This window comes from Acanthochromis polyacanthus, chromosome 11 (genome assembly GCF_021347895.1).
Source record: "Acanthochromis polyacanthus isolate Apoly-LR-REF ecotype Palm Island chromosome 11, KAUST_Apoly_ChrSc, whole genome shotgun sequence".
Lineage (NCBI taxonomy): Eukaryota > Metazoa > Chordata > Actinopteri > Pomacentridae > Acanthochromis > Acanthochromis polyacanthus.
In genome coordinates this window covers 35,908,545-35,928,712 of record NC_067123.1, presented here as the reverse complement: position 1 = coordinate 35,928,712, position 20,168 = coordinate 35,908,545, and the positions used below count along the sequence as shown (strand labels likewise).

At 39.0% G+C, this 20,168-nt stretch overlaps 3 protein-coding genes across 7 annotated transcripts in view; 1 reads left to right on the top strand and 2 right to left on the bottom strand.

The window, feature by feature from the left end:
• Positions 1–12,669, top strand: part of dgat1a (diacylglycerol O-acyltransferase 1a) — a 14,746-nt gene extending 2,077 nt beyond the window's left edge. The window contains exons 2-17 of the mRNA XM_022199749.2: positions 869–956; positions 5,308–5,348; positions 5,820–5,905; positions 6,228–6,280; positions 6,761–6,866; positions 7,141–7,269; positions 7,629–7,703; positions 8,002–8,105; positions 8,247–8,285; positions 8,402–8,443; positions 8,699–8,743; positions 8,999–9,111; positions 9,263–9,328; positions 9,520–9,607; positions 9,789–9,851; positions 9,947–12,669. Of these exons, the coding sequence (XP_022055441.1) occupies positions 869–956; positions 5,308–5,348; positions 5,820–5,905; positions 6,228–6,280; positions 6,761–6,866; positions 7,141–7,269; positions 7,629–7,703; positions 8,002–8,105; positions 8,247–8,285; positions 8,402–8,443; positions 8,699–8,743; positions 8,999–9,111; positions 9,263–9,328; positions 9,520–9,607; positions 9,789–9,851; positions 9,947–10,093 (1,285 nt within the window). The 3' untranslated portion in view covers positions 10,094–12,669. The remainder of the gene's footprint in view (positions 1–868; positions 957–5,307; positions 5,349–5,819; positions 5,906–6,227; positions 6,281–6,760; positions 6,867–7,140; positions 7,270–7,628; positions 7,704–8,001; positions 8,106–8,246; positions 8,286–8,401; positions 8,444–8,698; positions 8,744–8,998; positions 9,112–9,262; positions 9,329–9,519; positions 9,608–9,788; positions 9,852–9,946) is intronic.
• On the bottom strand, positions 361–20,168 carry LOC110954978 (cilia- and flagella-associated protein 20). 5 transcript variants are annotated; one of them, XR_007945282.1, is made up of 10 exons: positions 19,828–20,168; positions 18,137–18,216; positions 17,394–17,505; positions 16,968–17,156; positions 16,736–16,849; positions 12,966–13,017; positions 4,783–10,127; positions 4,313–4,382; positions 3,009–3,061; positions 361–678 (listed from the first exon to the last, which is right to left on the bottom strand). XR_007945282.1 is itself a non-coding variant. In XM_051956248.1 (6 exons), the coding sequence occupies exons 1-6, from the start codon at positions 19,909–19,911 to the stop codon at positions 13,012–13,014; spliced, it is 585 nt and encodes a 194-aa protein (XP_051812208.1). In that variant the 5' UTR covers positions 19,912–20,168; the 3' UTR covers positions 12,829–13,011. The 5 variants fall into 5 exon arrangements, 3 of the variants coding, with proteins under 3 accessions (XP_051812208.1, XP_051812209.1, XP_051812206.1); XR_007945281.1 differs by having other exon boundaries at positions 4,313–10,127; XM_051956248.1 differs by lacking the exons at positions 361–678; positions 3,009–3,061; positions 4,313–4,382; positions 4,783–10,127 and having other exon boundaries at positions 12,829–13,017.
• LOC110954972 (cilia- and flagella-associated protein 20) lies at positions 8,235–16,123 on the bottom strand. The gene is made up of 7 exons (XM_022199752.2): positions 15,737–16,123; positions 13,826–13,905; positions 13,628–13,739; positions 13,366–13,554; positions 13,146–13,259; positions 12,966–13,017; positions 8,235–10,127 (listed from the first exon to the last, which is right to left on the bottom strand). Exons 1-6 carry the CDS (start codon positions 15,818–15,820, stop codon positions 13,012–13,014), a joined length of 585 nt encoding a protein of 194 aa, XP_022055444.1. The 5' UTR covers positions 15,821–16,123; the 3' UTR covers positions 8,235–10,127; positions 12,966–13,011.

The window sequence follows — 20,168 nt, the reverse complement described above, 5'->3', positions numbered from 1 at the left end:
TTGGGGTCAGTACCTTTAAACTACATTTTCACAACCCTTTCCTAGCTTGATGCAATGGCAGGAGCAATTCATTTCAAAGCTACTGCAAAATAATTTCCCCTATATCCCAGTCCCCAACCAGGACTGCAAATTTTCTTTAATGTCAGAATACACAATGTACTACCACACTTCTAAATAACACTACATGCTTGTCTATACAGTACAAAACAAAAAATGCGGCGACCCAGTTCACCCCCTCTCAAACAAAGAAAAAATCAAGACAGGTGAATATATTGGCTTGATTATCTCTGCCCATATGCAGGTGACCCACTATCAACCTTTTTAACATAATCACAAAATAGTACTATAAACCAACAAACAAACAATTAATATACCCTTTAATCTTACAAATAGAACAATTCATTTCTGACTCCTACAGCTAGAATTGGTGTAGTAAATCAATTCATCAGTTTTGATAAGTACAGTAAGTTAGTAGCAATGCTAGAATATCTGAATGAATACATGCAGCTTGGTGGGTCCTTGACACTTCAAAGCTGCATGAGTAAAATGTGTGATTTGTGAAAATTGACACATTTTACCATGTTGCTCAGTAAGCCCAAACTCTGTCTTTTCTGTATTAATCATGAGTTGACTCACCATGATTAGCCAGTGTTTTGTAAGAATTGAGTCATGCAGCATCTGTCAGACCAAACAAAAAAAAAGCACAACATCACTGAAAGATAAAATCAGTCCTGGTCTCTTCATGATGACATTTAATAGGTCATGTTTGATTTAACACACTATTCGCTGAGTGTCTAGAGGATGTGAAGAGCTTTACTGATTCTGCAAAAAAATAAACAGTACATCTCTTGACTGTGTTTCCCTGCAGCTGTCACGTTCTACAGGAGTCTCTTCTGAGCTCAGCTAGTGGCTACAGCAACTACAGAGGAATCCTCAACTGGTGTGTTGTCATGCTGGTGAGTAAAACTACGTGTCCAGTCAGAACTGTAAATATACTGCTCTGTGACTGTCAAAACTAGATCCTAACATAGCTAAATCACATCCCTTGTGACATTTGATGTTAGGAAGAACAAACCTAGTTAACTATTTTGCTTTAAAATCCTGAAATGACCTCATTTGATCGTCTTTGGCCTTTTTGCACATCAGTGCATGCATCACTCTAACCGTTGTCTGACTCTCTGTTCTTCACCACATTGCTCTCCCCTTTTGTCTCTCACACTTACAGTATATAAATCTGTTAACTGCTATAGCACATATCAACTTGCACAAGTGGTTTTGACAGTTGCTCTCACAAGAAAAGCAGAAGTGCCAGCTTGTACAGTCCACATCCTCATGGGATCGAGTGGTAGACCTGAAACATTAACACTCTGTGACATGTTAACTTGTTGTGTTGTCTGTAAGAAGTCTGATAATTTGTTTTTTTTTATGTTGTCTTTCTGAACACGAGCAGAATAAATGCATATACACGCTCTACTTTATCAGTTAATCTTGCTCTGTCCCTGCTTGGCATTTCCTGTGTTTTCTCATTTCTACTGTTTTGATGAAGTTGGGTTGAGTAGTTAGAGTTAGGAGAGTTAGGATCAGTGACTTTGTTTGTTTTATAAGTTAAACTTTCACTCGCATCAGAAAGGGACATTTCGTTATCTCTCTGTGTGAGTATTGACACTGACTGCAACATATAATCATAGCACATATATTGAGCTCATATCATGGCACAATGATGAATACAACAGTAGTGGAGAAATGTTCTGTCCCAGTTTGTAGGCATGGAATGATTACAGGGAGAGCATGAAGCAACTGTGAACCCAAACAAACAAGAAATGTTGCATTTGAGTGTGTCTTATCCACTGCATTACATTATTCGGTACCATACTAATGGTCGTATTTTTTATTATATATTCTGCTGAAAGTGGAAACAACATGCTTAACCACTGAAGTAGTTTTTGACTGATTTGAACACTAATGATTAACTCTCTAGCAGACATTTTTATTCATAGCTCAGAAAAAGCTTCCTCCATGCAGGACAGTTCATGCTCATAAATTTTAAGCTTGCTAGTATGAGCTTACAGGGATCACATGAGAGCACCATCACAGGCTGCTTGCAAATGTACTCCCCAGTGGCAAGAAAATAAATTCATAGGAGCTTCTTCTAAAAAAGCTAGAAGGCTCTGTTACATTATATGCTGTCCATGTAAACATATGCCTCTGTTGTGGTAAATAATGGGAAAGATACAATGAAAATAGGCATGTCTAAGTATGTATTATGGCTTCCATGTTTTAGTAAATAATTAAAGTTGTGATTAATACAGAATTGCACATATTCTACCAAAGCTACAATACTGATCACAGATGTGTTACAGTTCATTTTGTCAGCATGCACTGAGGTCACTTCAGGACCTCGTTTTGAGCTTCTGCCTTGTTCCAATGTGTGACTGCAAGTGTGTTTTAGCCTCTCCAGTGGGACTTGCAGTGACCCAGAACATCCAATCACTAATAGTATTTTGATAGGCGTGGAGGATACAAATATCCACTTAGCTGTAATCCAAATTAAATTGAAATGGACCCAGAATGTAAATAGGACATTTCACATGTGCAAGTGTGAATATTTCTATGTGTATACACATGCATGCTTTACATATCTGTGTGTATAGGTACTTCCATGGTTGCATGCATGGAGATTAATGTGTCTGTGCATTAGTATACAGCACATGTGACTGTCTGTGTACTGTTCTTTTCTGTGTGTGTGTGTGTCTGTGCATGCTGTTTTTTCCTTGAAGCAAACCTAATTTTGCAGTTCTGTGACAGGATTAATTCCATCTTTAGAAGTTTATACGACTGTGACGACCACGTCCTCCACTCTGTGGTCACCAGGGACAGCTGACACTGCTCACTTCAGACTTCTTTAGAGGAAGCCTTTGGGATTAGGCTGTAAGAGTGTGAAGTGGAACTACAGAGCCTTGAATATCTATGTGTGTGTGTCGTGTCTGTGTGTACATTTAGAGCCTTACTTGTGTAGTTTGTTCTTGATAACCAGGATCATCAGCTGCAGGAATGCATGCTGCTACAGATGAGAAATTAGATGCATGTTTATTCTTCATTTTACTTTCTGCACAACAGTTGATTCACAACCTTACAGTGTAGATATTGGACAAAATTACAGAAAATCCTGCTTTGTGCTACTGCAGTATTTCTATTTGGTGCCAGAAATGAATGAAAACTAATTCTAAAGTTCATGAAACACTTCAGCCTCACATTTTCTGGCTGTTCCATGATAAATTAATATCCTCCATAAGGACTCCCCAGAGATGGATGCCCATTTTACTGCAGATCCATCAGCTTGGCAAGCAGCCAACAACTCTTTGTTTTAAGTTGTCCTTTGTCTCAGAGCTCAAACCTGTTCATTTTACACTGTAGATCTAAATCTATTACTAACAAGCCACACAGATGATGATAAATAAACAAAGACAGATTCTACTACATACGTGAGCCAACAGAAATGTTAGTGCTTCAGAATACTGTCCCTTTGTCACTTGGCCTAGTTGATAAAAAGATGCAAGATGTATAAAGCACAATGTGGATCCGTGTCTAGTGAAATACTTCCTTGGTCGGAGTAACTGAGACCTCAGCCAGTTCATGTCATTTGTTTCCTCTGATGTGCAGCCAAGCAAACCACGTGAAGAGCTTAAATGACCACAGGCTGACAAGGTCAGTGCAAAGCAAATCTTTACACCTCCAGCTGCAGTTTTTTTTTAATCAGACTCAAGATGTTTGGTCATTCTGTGTTTGCTGGCACCGGTTTTCTCCATGTTTCATCTTTGTGTGTCAGGGTCCTAAGATTCAGCCAGCTCCTGTGGCTTCTCCTCATGACACTGACATACAGTTTAATTAGACGTTATTTACACCATTGTTAAAACTGGAACCAGGAAGAAAAAACCGAGGTGTTATCAGAAAATAGTTCCTCTGAATCATCTTAGCTTCGTTGTTTAAAAAAACATTATAGATGATTGAAAGAAATGTAAATAGAAACGATGAGATTATAATATTTTATTACTGGAATATTACTCCATTGCAAAGTTGTTTAAAATGAAAAAAAATCAGATTTAAAGTCTTATCAGTGTTTTACTACTTAGGAAATTGTACATGATTAGATAATAGATTGTGATGTTGACATTTGACTCAAAATCTAGGAACAGTTACTGCCAAAGGTCCAAGGATTGTCTTTCTACATATATTTCTTAAATCTTATATGTAATCGTGTACCATCAGGAACAAAGAGTTCTTTGATCCAGCAGCCTGGGTTCAGTTATTATACCTCCAGTTGAAGTGTCTTTGGTCCTTCAACCTCCTGGGGTGTTGCTCCATATCTAACATCAGACGGTGACCTTTCAGTGGACAGGGATGATAGAAAACAAACTGGTACTGTTGAAATATGGCAGAATCAGATAATGCAACGCTCTCTATGCATAACTGGTCCATAGAGACCACTGTCCTATTTGCTGTGTTGTAAATGACGGCTCTCTCCTGTTCATGCTGAAGGTTACTGAGACAAAGGTTACCAGTTTGGACAACAGACATAGTTGAATCACAACCACATTGCTGCAGGGTCTTGGCAAACCAATGGGTATTATCACTGTAATACACCTAATCATAAGTCATATCCTAACGGTTCTGCTTATCTGAACTGTGTTTCTGACGCTGAGCATGACTGCCATAAAAATTATCTAAAAATGTATGCACACTATAAATACTGTTTTGAAACTGAGTTCATTGTGTGGGTTTTACCTCACAGAAGATCAGATAGCTGGTGACAGAGATCAGGCTGGACTCAGACTTTGAACTGAAATACACAATACAATCAGCAAGTTACTTTACCTGACACTTTTTTTTAACCAGAGTATGCAGCAACAAGGTGTGATGGCAGCAGGAACATGCTGCTAATTTCAGGTGTGACACAAATGTGAACTTTGCAAACAGATTATCTTTGATAATTCCTCTGCATGAGAGTGGCTGTGTTTACCTGTGTGTCTGTGGGCAGCAACTTCGTGTCCTTGTAAAGCCAAAGCTGGTTTCCTGTTCCTTTTCTGAATATCAAGTGACTCGGCACAAACAAACACACTTGAACCTGCTGGTTAATCACAAGCAGAAGTGATAAGCCAGTTTTCACCACCAAACGATGGCCAGATTCAGTGAATAGTCAGATACAAAACAATCCTTAAAATCTAGGGTGTTTTTAAATATTTCTTTTGCATGACTTCTGTTGAACAGCATCTCATTAGCTCCTCTTGGATGTTTTGTGTTCTGTCTCAGGTGCTGAGTAATGCACGCCTCTTCTTGGAGAACATTATAAAGTAAGTGTCCACCTACACACACAAACCTACATTTATATAATTTTCAGTATATACACAGGCAGCTGCTTTTACAATCCACTCCCATACAGTTATCCAGCTCACCCCTCATCTTTCACCACTTCTCACCTCTATTACAGTTTTATGATGGGCACCTGAAAGCAGCTTAGTTATATTTTATTACACTGGATTCATTTTGTCAACAAGAGCAGTGTCATGTCATCAAGAAAAGTACGAACGTCTGAAAGTAAAATCATCGTTACAGTGCAGATGTTCTTTTTAGACATGAGATAGGTGAATTTGACGTGCACTTTGTTTCCTCGCTGAACGTCCATGGAGAAAATATCACACCAAACCTTTATCTCACTGCACCAACCTCTAACCTTCACCTAAACACACTGTAGCCATTAATCTAGCTTTATGTTGAAGCTATTCCTACAGGGATCAGTAATACTAATTCCACTTCTCCTCCAGGTATGGCATCTTGGTAGACCCTATCCAAGTAGTGTCTCTCTTCTTAAAGGACCCATATAGCTGGCCAGCAGCTTGCCTAATAATTGGTATGGGCTTTTCATTTTACTGCTTTCCTTTCATTTAGAGATCTAAACAGCCATTTCATCTTATGTGACCCGACCATGAACTGAACAAACTCGTGTTGTAACTGTGTTTTTTTTCCACATTTGATTATTTAGTTGTTGTTTGACAGTAATAAACAGTGTTTGACAGCTTCTCCATCCCACAAAAGGCTGATCTGATTCAGTATGATATAATTTATTAATGGGCCAGATGCTCAAAGATGGCTCACAGAAAATACTTAGCAGTGTATTAAACATCCTTGTGCTTCTTTAGCTCATGAATCTGCCTCTCTGTTCTGTGTTTTAGTGTCCAATGTGTTCATCCTAGCAGCCTTGCACACTGAGAGGCGTCTTGCTGTGGTAAGTCCTTACAATAATGTGCTGAGGTTTTACAAAGTCACACAAATTTTCATTTAGACTGTGACCGAAAATAACTGGTGGACTTTTGAACATCAGTTTGCTGATGTGTTGATTTGGTTTTACTTATCTTTTTTACCACTGTTAAGAGAGTGAGTTTGAATATAAGGTTTGTTTGGGGATCTCGTGTTTGGTTGAAATCTGTATTTTACATTTGGTGGAGTCTCTAAAGTACATTGACCATCTCAGCAGCGCACCTTTTCATTCCTGCCCTGCTAACTTTGATAAGAACACCGCTGTCGATCAAGATTAGATTGGATGAAATCCACAACATTTCTGACAGATGCAATATTTTAATTCTAATCGGCATGTGCAGAATGGTGTTGCACAGTTTCTTTAAAGGTAAAACCGTGGAGGCGTATCAATAAATAAAATGTTTTACACTAATAATGCACTTTTCTGTTTTTCTTTCGTCCTTTCTAGGGCACCATCTCTGAAACTACAGGACTCATTTTTCACATTTTTATCCTGACATGTTTGTTGGTCATTCCTGCAGCCACAGTACTTGTTATGACGTCCATGACTCCAGGTACATACTGTATGAATACACGATTATATGTTTTATGCACAGTATATGTTGCATGTAGTATCTTTGATTGGAGCTACTGCATGTGTTTTAAGATGCTAACACAAACACTACGAGTGTGCTGCTTCAGAAGTTGTAATATAATGAGAACTGATGTCGACTGACTGAGCCAGGAGTTTAATTTCCATTGGTACACACACGCACCCCTTTCATCTGTTATATTATTTAATGCACTTAGCTAATGCCTTGCCTGTCTGTGTGTGTGTGTGTGTGTCAGTGGGTGGTGTGCTGTCTCTAGGGATCTACTCAATGCTGTTTCTCAAGATGTACTCTTACAAAGACGCCAACAGGTGGTGCAGAGAAATCAGACAAGCCAAAGCCAAAAGACTGTCACGATCATATTCATGTAAGTGTATGAACACGCACTCAGGGGCTGTTAAATCATCTCAACTAAGGTCAAAAAACAGCTCATACTTCAGTGAATAGATTAAAGCATGATTCACACACACGGTTTTGCACATTTAGTAGGATTTGATTTCATTTCATTTGATTTCATTACTGTGCTGCTACCACCATCAAGTGGTGGCATAGTGAACTGCAGTTTCCGGCACCCACAGGGATTTGGATCAAAGTTAACCGTTAACAGCTGCACCCCAGTGTGTGGTTTGGAGCTATTTTAAGCCAGAGGATTTTATGCAACATGATGACCACTGCACAATGCTTGAAATTTAAAAAGTTGGACATCTCTATGCTTGTCTTTTTCAGGTCCCTCTGTGGCACAGTCCAATGGGTCAGCGGTTCAGACTCACGTCTCCTACCCAGGAAACCTCACACACAGAGGTAACCATGCAGACACGTGAAGCCAAACAGCACAGGGAGATACTTGCTATATAAATAAAGTACTTTTATTTTTTGTATTATAATGTCAGAATAATTTACTGGACCAACACAGTCGCTTAGTAGTCCTGTAAATACCAGCTATCTCAAGGGCATATAATGACAAAGTTTGGTCTAGTTTTTGATTTAAAATGAAGATGAATCTGGTTATTAAACTTTCTAAATCAAACGTACTTGCACTAGTGCATGCACTTACATCTGAATAACAGCCTGACTTGACTTTTTAAACATCTGTTTGCAGACATGTACTACTTCGTCTTTGCACCAACTCTCTGCTACCAGCTCAACTTCCCACGGTCTCCTCGAATACGCAAAAGGTTCCTGATGAGAAGACTTTTTGAGATGGTGAGAACAAGCACAGACAAATACTGTCTCGACATGTCAGTCAATTACCTAATTAAGATGGTAGGAAATGAATAACAAACACAGGCAAGATGAGACGTGCATGAATGTTTCGTTTCAATCATAACTTGCTCTTTGTTGCAGATTTTTTTAATGCAGTTGTTGGTGGGATTAATACAGCAGGTTTGTTCAAGATTTACATAATTAGATTTACATATTACAGCAAAAATATTCTACAGAGAGCTATTTCTGGTCCTCTGTGTTTCACAAAATCTGTAACTCAAGTGTGTGTCTTTCAGTGGATGGTTCCCACTATCCAGAACTCAATGAAACCATTCCAGGTGGGTATGCTGTATTTATGCACATTGCACTCTATACAAAGAAGAGCTTCAACTATGCTATCATTCTAATTTGGCCACTTTTTTTACAGCCACACTAAGAACTTCTACCATATGTTAAATTCACACAAACTTCAGCCAGTCGTGTCTCAGTAAATGAACAGAAAAGGCAAAGTCAGGAAGAAATTGTAAACTGTATGTAATTGGTGAAGTCTTATTATAACAACTTAATTTAGTTTTTTTCCTTCTGTCTCAAAGGAAATGGACTTTGGTAGGATGGTGGAACGCCTGCTGAAACTTGCTGTAAGTATCATGTGAAAGCTACGCTGGATGCTCATCAGAGACTTTTTAGAACTTCACAGAGCGTAAACCTTTAACCCACATATGACCTGATCCCCTTACCCTGGTGTTGACCTTAGCTGTGATTGTTGTCTCATCTGTGTATTAAGGTTTTATCACAAAGAAATGTTATTCCATGAGCGGCAACCATAGTTTACCAACCCAGACTCCTTTCCTTTCCTTTCCTTTCCTTTCCTTTCCTTTCCTTTCCTTTCCTAGGTTCCTAACCATCTGATATGGTTAATCTTCTTCTACTGGTTTTTCCACTCCTCCATGAACTTCGTGGCAGAGCTGATGCAGTTTGGAGACAGGGAGTTTTACAAGGACTGGTGGTGAGTGTTACTTGACACGCACTTCCATGTTTTCTGCATTTGAAGTCGCTCAAACTTGGATCAAAATAAAACCTTCATTTCAAACGTGTCTGAATTCTTTCAGAACACCCAATAATCGGTTCTCAAACTGTTCTATTCTTGTTCTTTTCAGGAACTCTGAGACGGTCACGTATTTCTGGGCCAACTGGAACATCCCAGTGCACAAGTGGTGCCTGAGGTGTGCCCCAGTCCTGTTACAATGAGTTGTTTTAGCATTTTCAACTGTATTTGATGTTTTGCCTTCTCCTTCTGATTGAAGTCTGATTAATAAAAAACAACAGTGAAGTAATACAGGTGCTGACTGACACTTGTTGTCAGATCTGAGTCAACTTACTAATAAAGTATTTTTGCTATCTTTATGTTTTACAGGCATTTCTATAAGCCACTGTTGAGGACTGGGATCAACAAGTTTCTGGCTCAGACTGCTGTCTTTCTGATTTCTGCTTTCTTCCATGAGGTAAACTAACAGAATTCAGTCTCCACGTCAATGTGTCTTATAATTGAACTGCTCTGATTGTTATTTTTATTTCTGTATGTCAAACAGACTCCTTCAGAAAAATGCTTGACTATGTTTCACTGTGGAAGAAAATGCACATCTGTCACTGTCAGCCTGATTGCGTCGTCTTTTCTTTCTGCAGTACCTCGTTAGTGTTCCTCTGAAGATGTTCAGACTGTGGGCTTTCATGGGAATGATGGCTCAGGTAAGACGCATTGAATCCATCATTTCTTTCATTCTCTCTCATCTCTGCTCTCTCCAAACTTTTACACACGACGTCTGACCTTTTAACGCCTTCAGGTTCCTCTGGCTTGGTTTGTGGGTCGCTTCCTGAATGGAAACTATGGCAACGCAGCCGTGTGGATGTCTCTCATCATTGGACAGCCTGTCGCCGTGTTGATGTATGTCCATGACTACTACGTCATTCACTATGGCAGCAATACATAGCACTGGACAAACGCACATTCTCCTGCACACCAGCCTGTAAGACAGAACGATGAGAGAATGTGGAGCAAGTGAAGGTGATAGTGACATAATGTACTTTTGCACTTCAGAGAACTGGACCGCAATATGTCAGGAAATTACCTTTGGATATTTAAACGACAGGAGAGGTGCTCGATGTGAAGCTGAAGTCCACTTTCATAGGCTAAACATGCTAGGCCTTTGTACACCCGTGGATCCACCTTCACATCTGTGAGTAGCGCTGGATCTTTTCCAACTTCTTAGATTATTACAATTGATCCCCCACTGTTAGATTTGTTAGAAGTATGCTTTAATCTGAAGCAGATTTGATAAACAAAAACACGTGGTGCTGAAGTTTGATTTAGTTCTCCGCAGCTCAAACAAAGGTCGAATGAACCTCTTCTGCTTGAGCTTTAACAACAAAAGTACTTCAACACATTCAAAGGTGGCAACGCCGCTTGCAGCCAAATCCTCCTCCTGACTTGTGGACGTTTAGAAACACACACACACCGCCAAGCGCAACCAATGTGAATCACTGCCGAGCGAGCACAAGCTAGAACAGGACCCTGCCTCAGTAGAGCCAATGAAAGCCTTTTTTTTCTTTATCAGTAGCTGTGAAGTCGCTCTTCGTCTATTCAAAGGCAGCACATCCTTCTAAAGTCCCTTTTCTTCTACAAGCTGAGGCTTACAAATTCTACCTGTCCATTTAAGATGTCTGGTAATTGACCACATTGACACACATCCTAAATCCCTCTCTCTCTTTGATGCAATACATTTTCAAGTATTACAGACATTAAAGCAGTCCTAAAATGTCTAAAGGAAACTACAGGAAGTAAGGATCGGTCTCTAAAAGGAGTGAAATGACGGTGTTGTGACTTTTTTTGTATAGTCATGGACCCTGCTTCCCCTCTCCTGTTTCTCAACTACAAACAGAATCAATGCAAGCTTTTAGTGCACTAGTCCATGCTACAGGTGTTGTTTGCTGTTATCGGCTTTATTGTCTTCTGTCTGCGTTGCATTTGAATGATCAGGTTTATTTTACATTTTGTATCATTTTATTTGATAGTGCGTCTGTATGCAGCTAAATTGTGCCATATTGAAATTACTATTTTGCTCTATTAGTGTTGAGTCGATGATTTAATGTCGTGTTTGATTTGCCAATTTGAACCAATGAATGTTTTTTTGCACTTTAAAGACATGCATGCTGTTGACTAAAGCAATAGATTTCTATGAATGTATTCTTTAAGTTATATCAATCATGTAAAGAAACACACACTTTGCTGGAATAATTTGTATGTTCTGTAATTTGTTTGTCAACATTTTGTTTCATGTGGTTGGTTTAGGTTTATTTAAAAGCAAAACATAAGCTGCAGTAGTGAAAATAGGTGATTCAAACAGCCTGTTAGAAGTTTTACAGTGTTTGTATTCTAAAAACTCTAAGTCTGGGTTTAATCTAAATGTCATCAGAGCCTGTTGTATCAGTATTGCTGTTTAAGTTAACAGAGAACGGTGTTATTTTTCTCGTATGTTTCAACCTGTTTTCCAAATATGCTGTGAAGGTGAGCTGAACATGACAAACGGAGCGTCTCATTTTTAAAAGTCATCTTGCACTCTTCCCTTATCGATCGCATTTCAGGGAAAAACATCGTTGTCAAACTGTAACACCAGTTAGCAGACAGACTGCGTTTTGGCATTCCTTATTGAAAATAACAAGTGCCTACTGTAAAAATGTGCTTCAGTTTAAACAATTGCTAATATATATTTGAAGCCAAATACTTAAGAGTAAATATAAAGAAAAATAAAAGTAGTTTTACCTTAACTTTATTCTATGTAGCATATGGACTCCTTCTTACACGGTGTGTTGATTTATTTGGGAACGTCAGACTGACTGAAGTTAAAATTCTCGTCCAAATGTTTTTTTATAGCAGTAATTCCTTGTTTTCCTAAAAACAAAACACTATTTTGAAGGAGCTTAATTTGAGTAATGCATAAATCGTTATTTCTGTGCACAAAATGCACCTTTGCTGTCTATTAATCTGACCTACTGTCATCAACGAATATGACCCAGTTCTGAGCCACATCTGTGAAGTTTATATGCAGTGTTGCGTTTGTTCAGTCTTTATTGTGACAGATGCCACAGAGTGAACATCTGAGTGTTCTTCAGGTAGCTCATCTTGATTAGTCTAAATACTGAGAGCTGCTGTCAGTGCAGCTTTTCCAAGAATTAGTTCAGAGCACTGCATGGGACGATGAAAACTCTGACTACTGAGGTATTGTAACAGAAAAGGTGTCATCATCACAGCTTTTTTAGGAGCCTTGAGTCTGTTCTTTCACTTTTTGAGTTGAAAACCGCTTTAAGTTGAGCTTTTCTCTTTTTAAAAGTTAATTTTGCCATCATGTGATGTAAAGCAACATTTAAAATGAATGTATTGCTAGTTTTGCTCATACCGTGTAAAGAAATCCAAAGCGAAAAAAAAAAGATGTTTTGGGAATGCAAATAATTTTCATAACATTTCACATGAAAATATTTGTGCTGTTTGATAAAGATAGTTTATATCTGACGAGTGGACTCATTCTTTTTTTTTTTTCTCTTCTACAAACTAGCAGTGGTTCTAAATATCAGGTTATTTGCATGTAACAGGGGAGTAATGAATTCCTTCAGTGTCAGTACATATAATATGGCCGTCATCTTTCCAATTACTGCAAGCAAGAAGCAGTAATTAACTAGGACATATTAGTCCATAAAAAAGATTTATTGTGCATAGAGTCGCACAGGATGTCACTGAAAACTCATCTCAAAATTTACAATATTACAATGTTTTCAAGTTCATTTATCTACACAGAAGTAAAACCTTACAGCAAATCTACATCACATCTGAGGGAACAGTGCAGGTTGAGAGGCTCTACTGCTGCAAGAAACAAACAGACGAGCGTTAGGCTACTAAACAGCACTGTAAGTGGCCATAATAAAGCAGAATATTCTTAGAACTTCTACTGCTAACAGTTACAGGAGTAGTTTATGGAGGTGTGAACTCACCTTGGCCTTCTGGTTCTGGACAGGCAGGTAGAGCTTAAACTCTGCTGGGAGCTCATCCTCAGCGTACAGTCTGTCTGAGAAGTACACCCTCCTTATACGACAGTTAGCATGAATCTGAGGGGAAACAGAAAAAGAACATAGCACTGAACGTTAACTGCAGAGATCTTGTAGTCGCACCAAGGCAAGTAGGCTGGATCCTCATCTGTCTCGGTGCACGAACCTGTACACGCAGCGTCTCCGTATAATTGGTTCCGTAGGCCCTCCTGGTGAAGTCTGACAGGTTGAACTGAATCTGGTTCCAGCCGTCATCCAGCCTCATGGGCATGGTGCAGATAAACGGCTTCACTCGAGTCATACTCTGATAGTTACTCGCCCGAAATCGCCGCCGAACGTTTTTGTCATCCAACACCTGAGAGTTGTAAAGAGAGGATTCTAGATGATTGTATTACTTTAAGTCAACAACATGTGGACAGTGTCTGTACCTGAACTTCAAATGTGAAATATTTCTTGAGGTTTTTAATGACCATGACCAGAAACTGAAGTCTGATGCCCAGCGTCTTCTTAGGGTCTGCAGGACATGTAATATAGGTGGTGCTGCAGGGAGGAGAGAGATGATGAAAGGGGGAGGATGGCTGAGAGTAGTGCATGAATGAATGAACCTGAGTAACACACAAACTCACCTGACATTGGCTCCCTCAATCTCCAACACATTTGAGTGGATGTCATTGTCTGCAATTTTCTTGATGTGACCATTCCTCACCTGTGAACACAGAAATAGAATTTTTCTGGATTCATAGGAAAAAATAAGCTGATTCTTCCAGAAAGAACAGCGAGAACAGCTTATTCCCCACTGCCATCACTCTTATAAACAGCTGAGCCATTCCTAGGGTGACACCAACAGCCGGAACTAAATTCCTTGTATGTTGTACATGTACCATTACAGCTGATTCTGATTCTGAAAAAGGAGCTCGTTCAACACTGCAGACATCAGATAGTTAAGGGTCTAAGGATAGATGGTGCTTTATTGCTTTTTTATGCTTTGAGATTTCTGCCTAAATGAAAAGTGCATTACAAATGAAGAAATTATCACAATTATTATTATTGTGCGCAAGTTCTGAAGCTTGAGGCAAATGTGTGATTTGTGATACTGAGAACAGATGTCAGTCCAAAAAATTTACAGTGTAGAAATAACAAAATATGTATGAGATCATCTGGAAACAGTGTCACCATTACAGCTGGCTGACTAGTTCACAAGTCATGTTCAGCACAAATCTTCATCTCTAAATCCAAATGAAAGGGATTCTTACAAAGATTATTGTTTATATTTATACGTTAATGGCATGGAGAAATCATACTTTTTTTCTCCGTCAAATGTCAGTGTCAGTCTGGCTGTAATTAAGATGCTGTTGGTGTCGACTGTTACTATGTTTACCTGTTGCAAACATAGCAACAGTGCCTTCTTACCTGCCTGCTATCCTGCTGTAATCAGTGACAAACGGGGGCTTTCTGTTATCAAAATTGGCTTTACATCACCTTCACTTCTGCTTACAAAAAAATCAGATTTTTTTTTTTTTGTGTCTTGAAAAATATTTAGCCTCTCTCTGACAATCTAGTTGGCTTCTCTAAGTAATGAAATGTGTGGTTTTACATGTTCATACGCAGAATTAAGATTTCAAAAATCAGAAACTGGTTTCTCTCCGTTCGCTCATTATAATCTAGTTCTGATTTAACTCATCAGAATCAGAATCAGTTTTATTGCCAAGTAGATTTTTACTTACAAGGAATTTTCTCTGGTGCTCTTGGTGCAAGTACAAATAGAATAGTAAGTAAAAAGATAAAGATAATAATAATAATGATAATAATAAATGTAGTAGTTTCAGATCTATCCTTAGTCTAATGCAGTCCTAATGTGATAAAAAGCTGTCCATTTACATTTCCCCACACAGGATACATATTTCACAAATCAGTTACTGTGTGTTTGTGTTTAGCCTCTCAGAGCCAATCTAGTCCAGATTTGACCATGTGTAGTGTTTTTTTTTTTAAGTTGGACTTAGTCTACACACAGTTGAAAGGGGCACAGATTTCTTCTTTTCCTGCATTTTCACAAATAATATGAGGTTTCACAGATAATCAAAGTAAGTTTTGGACAGTATGAAGGGTTTACTTAAAATTTCTAACTAGATCTTACGTATTTAAAACATGGAAAAAATCTTAGCTATAAGTTAAATGGCCCTTAACATTTCCCTTAACTGCAATTCAGTGTCGTCAGAAATTCCAACCAGATCTATACTGGTTCTCTGAATCACTCTTATACATAGTGGGTTTAATTTCAACACATCAACAAATAGAAAATAACTGGAAACATCAACTGTTGACCTGTCGCTATAGCACATTAACCCCTGCATACCAATATAATGGCATTTTCAAACATTATGAGCTAACTAAGACAAACTTCGTCCGCTGTCTGAACACCACATCCGAGGTGCATTTCAGCAGAGGCGACAGAATAAAGAACATAACACATGACAACGAGCTTTAGCGCGACTAGCCAAGACGGCTAATTAGGACGTTCGTTGTGAATCGCTGCTTACCTTTTTGTCCCATATTTGAAGCGGTTTGCTGCCGATACTGTATAAGATAGACAAAAACCCGCTCTGGAATGTGTTTTTAAACATCCTATTTGAACTCAGTACACAGCTGCTGTGCACATGAGTTTGAGTCCGCTAGAACCGTTGCTATGCTGGTTGCTAACAGGAGATACGTTTCTTTACTTCCGTATCCAAGACTACTGGTTCTGTGTGGTGCCAATTAGCCCGTTCCGCTGATAAGACATTTCACGTGTTTCAAAACATTTGAGTATATGTGTATTGATATATCCCTAACTCATCTTTTCAACGGCCTTTTGCGTTGACATTGTTGGGGAACGGAAATCTCTAGCTGTTGTTCACACCGGTTCTTAAATGTTGACGCATCTCTGTCGCCATGGTTACAAGAAGCTTAAGCGGATTCTAATCATGACTGGAAATTAACAAGATGTCGATAGATGGATAGATGGATAGATAATCCGGAGGGAAATTCAAATATTATTTCTTTCATAAGGCTGCAGTAGCTATCTTCGTTGACACAAACTGCTGTGTCTACAGCAGGCAACAAGTATTGATCAATGTGGACCCTTATATCAACAATCTTTTAACAACAATGCTCTCGATTGAAAACTGCAAGTACAAATCAGTCCATAAAAAGGTTTTATTGTGCAGAAAGCAACACAAGACGGTACTTAAAACTCATAGCTCCAAAATAACAGCATCACAATGTCTTAAAGTTCATCATACACGTCAACACAAAAAAGTCTAACACCTGAATTCCACATCACATCAGGGGGAACAGTGCGGGTTGACAGACTCTACTGCTGCAAGAAACAAACAGACAAGTGTTAGAAGAAACTTTTAAACGGCATTTTCCATTACTGAGAGCTACCGTAGTAAAGAGGAATATTTTTATATCTACCGCTTTGTGAACAGCTACAGGAATAATTATGTGACTGCATATACTGTATGAACAAGTTTATGCATACTGAGGTGTGAACTCACCTTGGCCTTCTGGTTCTGGACAGGCAGGTAGAGCTTAAACTCTGCTGGGAGCTCATCCTCAGCGTACAGTCTGTCTGAGAAATACACCCTCCTTATACGACAGTTAGCATGAATCTGAGGGGAAACAGAAAAAGAATATAGCACTGAACATTTACTGCAGAAATCTTGTAGTCACACCAAGGCAAGTAGCCTCTGGAGACAGCTGGATCCTCATCTGTCTCGGTGCACGAACCTGTACACGCAGCGTCTCCGTATAATTGGTTCCATAGGCCCTCCTGGTGAAGTCTGACAGGTTGAACTGAATCTGGTTCCAGCCGTCATCCAGCCTCATGGGCATGGTGCAGATAAACGGCTTCACTCTGGTCGTGCTCTGATAGTTACTCGCCCGAAATCGCCGCCGAACGTTTTTGTCATCCAACACCTGAGAGATGTGAAAAGATAAATATGGGTGACCATGATTCCCAGTATTTCCACTGCAATAACCACCCTGAACGAAAGGAAATAAGACAGTGAACACTACATATATTTCTTTATCAGCTGCTGTTTCTTTTTAACATTTGTTTTAGACGTCTGCACTTTGTGAGCTTGTGTCTGAGAATTTCTGTCACTATCTATCTATCTTATTTCAACAACATATGAACAGTGTCTGTACTCGTACCTGAACTTCAAACGTGAAGTATTTCTTGAGGTTTTTAATGATCATGATCAGAAAAGGAAGTTTGATGCCCAGTGTCTTCTTGGGGTCTGCAGGACATGTAATATAGGTGGTGCTGCAGGGAGGAGAGAGATGATGAAAGGGGGAGGATGGCTGAGACTTTCATTCATTGACATATTTCAGTCCTTAAGTTATAAAGACAAGGTGAAAGCTAAGTAAGAATAAAAATGAATACACAGTGCACATAAATGCGTAGCATATATTGATGTATATATACTCAAACATAAAGTATACCTACACATAATAGAAATCTGAAAGTATATAATGAAAGTCAGGGTTTAAAATAAACAGAATATATTAACTCAAAAGGTGTAGGCTGAAGAGCAAGCCTTTGTTCTTTTAACTTTGTTCCATTTTCCCATATTTGAATTTGTACCTTCTACACAGTCCAGACAATAACTCATACAATAATTCATACAGTGTCACATTTGGATACTGTCATCCTGTCTTTCCACAACATATTTCTCATGTTTACAGATCATGCTTATGTATCAAACAAGAACTTTTATTTCTAAGCAGCTCTTTCACTTAATAGATCCTAAGATTTTTTTTTTTTGAGGCAGTATTGATTTCACATTTTCCATCATAATTCCACAAAGGACTGTATCAAAATATATGGTCCTACCTCAGACGACAAATTGAATGAATGAACCAGAGCTGATGAATGAGTGAACACACAAACTCACCTGACATTGGCTCCCTCAACCTCTAACACATTTGAGTGGATGTCATTGTCCGGGACTCTCTTGATGTGACCATTCCTCACCTGTGAACACATCGGAATGTCTTGTTTTACACTAAGAAATCAAACTGTTTCTTACATGGTCTAATGATGCTGAAGTTAGTTTCTGATTCGCAGCTTTCCATTCAGCTATAAAGGGGAAAGGTCAAGAGAAATTGAATACAAAACTCCGAGGAACCGATTCTCAATTGTTTTTCTAGATTTTAATCATTTAAAACTGTGTTGTAGTTCTCAGGTAAGCCCCTAATACTGTATGAAACCCTAGTTTCAAATTTATCATACTTTTATTATAACTGAGAAATTGCAACAAAAAAGGGGAGTTTTCACAGTTTTTTCCTCCCCAATAACTTGACCACATTAGACCAGGTCTCGGCAATGGTGACTGACTGCAGGAGGAAGAAGTCCACACCAGCACCAGTCACCATTCTTGCCATGGAGGTGGAGGTTGTCTCCAGCTGTAGGTGCCTGGGAGTGCAGCTGGACAACAAGCTGGACTAGTCCAGACACAAGAAAGGCCAAAGCAGACTTTATTTCCTGTGGAGGTTTTGGTCTTTCAACATCAACAGGCCTCTTCTATGTACAGTTTACCAGTGATCATACTGGCAAACTGTCTGTGCTTTGTTGTTTGGGGTTGTGTGTTGGAAGGAGGGAGCTTGATCCAGGGACAGAAACCAGCCGAATAAGCTAATTAAGAAAGTGAGCTCCACAACTGATGTTGAGCTAGAATCAGTCCAACAGGTTGCTGTGCTGAGAATGCACAGGAGGAAACCGAGCTATATTGCGAACAATGCTTTTCACCCAATACACAGTATGGAGATGTTTCAGCAGAAAACCTTCAGCCACAGACTAATCCATCCTCAGTGCAGGTCTGAGCACAGCAGGAAGTCCTTCCTACCAGCTGCAATCAGGCGTTTCAATTCACAAAGATATGTTTTAACTTTTATAATTCTTTCTTACTTATTTAATGTGCATTTGGACATACTGATGACTATTACTCCTGGTGGTCTGACGGGTTTGTGGGTTGTCTGCGTGTTTACATGTTGCTGGAACAAAGTAATTTCCTGTAAAGGATCAATAAAGTATTATTCTATTCTATTCTATTCTATTCTATTCTATTTTAATACATTCTACTTATACTCATGCATAAGTTTTGCTGAGGAACAGCACCTTGTTGCCAATCAAACAAAAGCCTAACTTTAAATGAACATATCAATATTAAAGTAAAACTAATTTCCATATTTTATTAGCGCAACAAGTCCCCGAAATCCCACCCAGGTCGATATTGGAACACTAAGCTCAGTTTTAACTGTATCAACGATGGGAAAACAACTGAAAACATCAACTGAAAAGAGGTCTTGAAGCTTAACTGAGAGCTTTCACAATTAACAAAATCATGGAGTTTTTTCCCACCCCGGAGCATGTTTCATATTATTCACTGATTCCATCACGGTTTCTAAAGTCATTAATAACTAGCACAAACTCAGTCAGCTGTCTGGACATCACATTCGAGGTGCATTTAAACAAGAGGTGGCAGTTTTAGGAATAAAACACACGACGCTAGCGAGCTTTAGCATAACTAGCCACGGAAGCTAACACAAATTTGGTTCGTAGCATTCACTTTAAATCGCTGCTTACCTTTTTGTCCCATATTTGAAGCGGTTTGCTGCCGATACTGTATAAAATGGACAAAAATCCGCTCTGGAATGTGTTTTTAAACATATCTGAGCTTAGTACGTCTTGGTTTCGCACATACTGTTACAAAAGAAATGTTTGTTGACAGATTTTGCTTCCGTCTGCAACTCACTGGTTCCGTGCGGTGCAAACTAATAGGATCCGCTGCTAGAAATTAAAATGTTTCAGTCATTCAAAAATTGGATTCGTTGGATATTTAGACAACCCTAAGCATTTCTCTAAAAGAACCAGAAAGAGAAAGAGAGTTGCAGTCTGGTCTTCACCATTTTAGCTTTGCTCCGGAA

What these genes read in the sequence shown, in the direction of transcription:
- LOC110954972 (XM_022199752.2), bottom strand. Translation starts at nt 15,820, where the DNA reads ATGTTTAAAAACACATTCCAGAGCGGGTTTTTGTCTATCTTATACAGT. An exon ending in TTCAAATATGGGACAAAAAG is followed by an intron (nt 13,906 to 15,736) that starts GTAAGCAGCGAT and finishes CTGTGTTCACAG; the next exon opens with GTGAGGAATGGTCACATCAA. An exon ending in ATTTCACATTTGAAGTTCAG is followed by an intron (nt 13,555 to 13,627) that starts GTACAGACACTG and finishes TACAACTCTCAG; the next exon opens with GTGTTGGATGACAAAAACGT.
- LOC110954978 (XM_051956248.1), bottom strand. Translation starts at nt 19,911, where the DNA reads ATGTTTAAAAACACATTCCAGAGCGGATTTTTGTCCATTTTATACAGT. An exon ending in ACTTCACGTTTGAAGTTCAG is followed by an intron (nt 17,157 to 17,393) that starts GTACGAGTACAG and finishes CACATCTCTCAG; the next exon opens with GTGTTGGATGACAAAAACGT. An exon ending in CGGAGACGCTGCGTGTACAG is followed by an intron (nt 16,850 to 16,967) that starts GTTCGTGCACCG and finishes GTTTCCCCTCAG; the next exon opens with ATTCATGCTAACTGTCGTAT.